General features: G+C 45.8%; 1 protein-coding gene across 1 annotated transcript in view; it reads left to right on the forward strand.

The window, feature by feature from the left end:
• Positions 1-5,000, forward strand: part of hmcn1 (hemicentin 1) — a 277,402-nt gene that overhangs the window by 233,942 nt on the left and 38,460 nt on the right. Inside the window, 10 exon segments of the mRNA XM_070447449.1 lie at positions 349-462; positions 642-844; positions 999-1,080; positions 1,232-1,363; positions 1,478-1,627; positions 2,141-2,297; positions 2,551-2,675; positions 2,901-3,084; positions 3,809-3,906; positions 4,078-4,356. Of these exon segments, the coding sequence (XP_070303550.1) occupies positions 349-462; positions 642-844; positions 999-1,080; positions 1,232-1,363; positions 1,478-1,627; positions 2,141-2,297; positions 2,551-2,675; positions 2,901-3,084; positions 3,809-3,906; positions 4,078-4,356 (1,524 nt within the window).

Raw genomic sequence — 5,000 nt, forward strand, 5'->3', positions numbered from 1 at the left:
ACCTCCTAAATAAGCCCCCCCCCACCTCCTAAATAAGACAAAAGTCAGTTTGATGGAAACACATCTCTGGAGGGAAAATGCACATTTAGTTTTTTGCAGATTTTTGAAATTCACATGAAAATCTGTCGCAAATTGGATGGAAACCTAGCTAATAATAACAATGAAAAGAATAAAGTCAAAAATAACAAGTAATATAAGCTAAAGAAGAGGTAGTATGCATAGTAATAATGGACTGGATATGCAAATATAAAGTTGGTAGTGGATCGGGCACATGTTGTATCCTAATCTCTCTCTCTCTCTCTCTCTCTCTCTCTCTCTCTCTCTCTCTCTCTCTCTCTCTCTCTCCAGGTGGACGCACCCTGCAGATTCTGAGGGCTAAGATGTCTGACGGGGGGATGTACAGCTGTGTAGCCATGAACCCCGCTGGAGAGGCCAGGAAACTCCTCCACCTCACTGTGTTTGGTCAGTACCTGCAGCAGGACAGAACAGACAACACTACATACACTACTGGACTGCTCTTTGACCCCGTGTGTCTCCTTCTCATATCCTTCTTCCTTCCCCTGTCTTCCATATACGGCGCCTGTCCACTCTACTACAAAAATATTGCTCTCACCCCTGCCTCTCCCCTGGCTCTCCCCCAGTCCCTCCCAGTATCAGAGACAGCAGTGGGGACTCTCCTGTGGTGGTGAGTGTGCGTGTGGGAAACTCAGTGACTCTGGAGTGTGAGTCCAACGCTGTGCCCCCTCCCACCATCACCTGGTACAAGAACGGTCGGATGGTGACAGAGTCTGCCAACCTCCGCATCCTGGCACAGGGACAGATGCTGGAGCTGAAGGGGGCAGAGGTGAGAGACACAGAGGGGGAGGTCTGAACCTTACGGTAGGGGTGGGGTTAGGGGAAGGGAAGCGATGCGATTGGATGGGGTTAGTCCTCTTTGGGACTTTTCTATTGAAAGTTGTTATACTGATCCATCCCCTGTCCGCCCTCTGTGTTCCTAGGTGTCTGACACTGGCCAGTACGTCTGCAAGGCCACCAACGTGGCCGGACAGGTGGACAAGAACTTCCACCTCAACATCTATGGTAAGATCATATTCTAGAAACTCAGACTTGAAACACTCAAAAAATCTCATTCTGATCACTGAGGATAAAAACAAGGAGATGGAGAAGAGAGACATATCTGACTCTTTTAGTCAAACTGACCTAACTGTAAATCTCTGGCTTCCATGCCCAGTGCCCCCCAGTATAGACGGTCCAGTGGAGGAGAAGATAGTGGAGACCATCAGCAACCCTGTCACCTTTGCCTGTGACGCCACGGGCATCCCCCCTCCCAGCCTCATCTGGCTCAAGAACGGTCGGACCATAGGTAAGCAGCACCCACAGTCATATAACTTATTATTGTCTTATTTACTATCTCAAACTTCCATTGTCCTCCCAAGATTGACTGGAAAGTAGTAAAGTGACAGTATTCTTTTCTCAGAGAACTCAGAGTCTCTGGAGCTGCACATCCTGTCTGGAGGCAGTAAGCTGCAGATCGCCCGCTCCCAGCTCTCAGACTCTGGCACCTACACCTGTATGGCTTCCAACGTGGAGGGCAAGGCTCGAAAGAGTTACCACCTCACCATACAAGGTAAAGAAGGCCAGCATCCTGCAGTCGCCACTTCACTATTGATGTTGAGAGTGGTGTTTTGCGGGTACTACTTAATGAAGCTGCCAATTGAGAACATGTGAGATGTCTGTTTCTCAAACTAGACACTCTAACGTACTTGTCCTCTTGCTCAGTTGTGCACCGGGGCCTCCCGCTCCTCTTTCTAGTCTGGTTAAAGCTGTCATCAAGGCAAAGGGTGCCTACTTTGAAGAATCTAAAATAAAATAAAACATTTTGATTTGTTTAACACTTTTTTGGTTACTACATGATACCATATGTGTTATTTCATAGTTTTGGTGTCTTCACTATTATTCTACAATGTAGAAAATAGTAGAAAATTAAGAAAAACCCTTGAATGAGTAGGTGTATCCAAACATTTGACTGATACTGGATATATACTAGTTTGTTCTGAATGAACAATGATCTGATTGGCTGTGCCTTGATTAGCTGTGCTCTGTGTTAGTCCCTGATCTGATTGGCTGTGCTCTTTCTCAGTCCCTCCCAGCATCTCAGGTTCGGAGATGCCCAGTGAGGTGGGGGTGCTGCTGAATGACAGCGTCCAGCTGGTGTGTCGCTCTCAGGGAACCCCACCCCCCTCCATCCAGTGGCTGAAGGACGGCAAGGCCCTCAAGGCAGGATCCAGGGGACTCAGGTACACATCAACCCCCTACCCCTAGACCCTAGCTCCTAGCCCCTAACCCCTATCTCCTATCCACTTAGGAGATCAGAGAGGACTGGATAGGTGTATCAAAATGGCTACTATTGGACGTAGCCTATCTAAGGAAAGGTGGAGCTACTCTGAGATTGAAAGGACCTGGACAGAGGAACTGGGATGACGTCCATGGGGTTTCTGATGTTTCTCTGTATTAATATGAATGGTTTGTTTGCATCCTCATTCTATCCAGGATCAGTCTAGATGGCAGCACTCTGACTGTGTCTGGAGCTCACACCTCTGACAGTGGGAAGTACACCTGTGTAGCCACCAACAAGGCTGGAGAAGAGGACCGGATATTCAACCTCAATGTCTATGGTGAGTTTAACTCTCTCTCAGCCTTTCTCTTCCATGCATGTATTCCTTACTTTATGAATGAAGAGTTTAAAATGTATCTCTCTCTCCCTCCTTTCTTCTTTCCATCTTCTGTCCTCTTTCGTTGTGTGTGTGTGTGTGTGTGTGTGTGTGTGTGTGTGTGTGTGTGTGTGTGTGTGTGTGTGTGTGTGTGTGTGTGTGTGTTTGTGTGTGTGTGTTTGTCCATAGTGCCTCCTGTGATCAAGGGGAACAGTGATACGGCTGTGGATTTGACCACCGTTCTGGACAGCTCCATCAACATAGAGTGTGTTGCCGTGGGCTCCCCTCCACCTCAGCTCAACTGGCTGAAGAACGGACTGCCTCTCCCTGTCTCCTCACAGATACGCCTGCTCTCTGCCGGACAGGTGCTCAGGTAGGTCTGGGGTCGAGGGGTTATATATCGGATTCTGTATGGAATGTACTCTGTCTTTCAATGTACATATATAATGGAAAGAGCAATGTATTTAAAACTGTTACATGAATACTGCTTTGTTCTGTATACTGTTTCAAATGTTTTGTACTGTATGTCACACAGTAGTTTGAACTTTTACTGCAGTGGGCTAAATCAGGGTCACACAGTAGTTTGACCTTTTACTGCAGTGGGCTAAATCAGGGTCACACAGAGTGTTTCTTAAACAAATCTACTTTCAAACAAAAGTATACACTTCACACACATGGTTATAGGTTTAAAAAAAAGAAGACACCTGTACCATGTCAGATATAGAGATGAAATGTATTACATTTTGAGTTTGCAACCAAATACTACACTTTATATACATCACAGAAGACTGAAATATAACAAAATTGTTTGACGAAGAAACACTGGATTTTCTGCGGGTTTTTTGAAATAATGATTATTAATTATGAAATTATGTAAAATATTTATAACATTCCACCTATGAGGTCACTAGGTCAGACTGCAGGAAAGGGCTACTATTTCATTCCATTCTGCCTCTCAGTCAGGATTCATGTGTAGCACCATTCTGCCTCTCTGTCAGGATTAATGTGTTGTTCCATTCTGCCTCTGTCAGGATTAATGTGTTGTTCCATTCTGTCTCTGTCAGGATTAATGTGTTGTTCCATTCTGCCTCTGTCAGGATTGCGAGGGCTCAAGTCTCAGACGGCGGCACCTTTACCTGTGTGGCGTCCAACAGGGCTGGTGTGGACAACAGGCACTACAACCTACAGGTTCACGGTGAGTTCAACACAATACATTAATAACAGTATACAAAATATCACAATATCCCCCCAACTCCAAAACCCTCACTAACCCAATACTGTCCTGCTTTTGCAATATACGACCTTGTCATGGGGCCCAGCTGCTAGATGAGTTAGATCAACACTGTGATGTTATCTGCCCTTGCAGTTCCTCCCAGCCTGGACGGGGCGGGCAGTAAGGAGGACGTGACGGTGGTGAGAGGGAACCTGGCCTCCCTACTATGTATAGCTGATGGAACTCCAAGCCCCTCCATGTCCTGGCTGAGAGAGGGGGAGGCCCTGGTCCCTGGACCCCACGTCAAGCTGCTCAATGTGGGCACCACGGTACAGATCATCCAGGCCAGGGTGGAGGATACGGGACGCTACACCTGTGTGGCAAGAAACAGCGCTGGCCATGCCAGCCGACACTTCCACCTCAAAGTACTGGGTGAGTGGGAGTACATGTACAGTAGCAGTCAAACGTTTGGCCACACCTACTCACACCTACTCACTCACTCAAGGGTTTTCTTTATTTTTACTATTTTCTACATTGTGGAATAATAGTGAAGACATCAAAACTATGAAATAACACATATTGAATCATATAGTAACCAAAAAAGTTAAACAAATCAAAATATTTGAGATTCTTCAAAGTAGCCACACTTTGCCTTGATGACAGCTTTGCACACTCTTGGCATTTTCTCAACCAGCTTCATGACGTAGTCACCTGGAATGCATTTCAATTAACAGGTGTGCCTTGTTAAAAGTTAATTTGTGGAATTTCTTTCCTTCTTACTGCATTTGAGCCAATCAATTGTGTTGTGACACTGTAGGGGTGGTATAGGGGTGGTATACACTGTAGGGGTGGTATACAGAAGATAGCTCTATTTGGTAAAAGACCAAGTCCATATTATGGCAAGAACAACTCAAATAAGCAAAGAGAAACAACAGTCCATCATTACTTTAAGACAATGAAGGTGTCACGGTTGTCGTAAGAACGGGACCAAGGCGCAGCGGATGTTGAGTTCCACATATTTAATTCAAAGAGAAACTTAACCTTTCTAGCGCAGAATTAAAGATAGACTTCTCCTT

The sequence above is a fragment of the Salvelinus sp. IW2-2015 genome, linkage group LG16 (assembly GCF_002910315.2).
Source record: "Salvelinus sp. IW2-2015 linkage group LG16, ASM291031v2, whole genome shotgun sequence".
NCBI lineage: Eukaryota > Metazoa > Chordata > Actinopteri > Salmoniformes > Salmonidae > Salvelinus > Salvelinus sp. IW2-2015.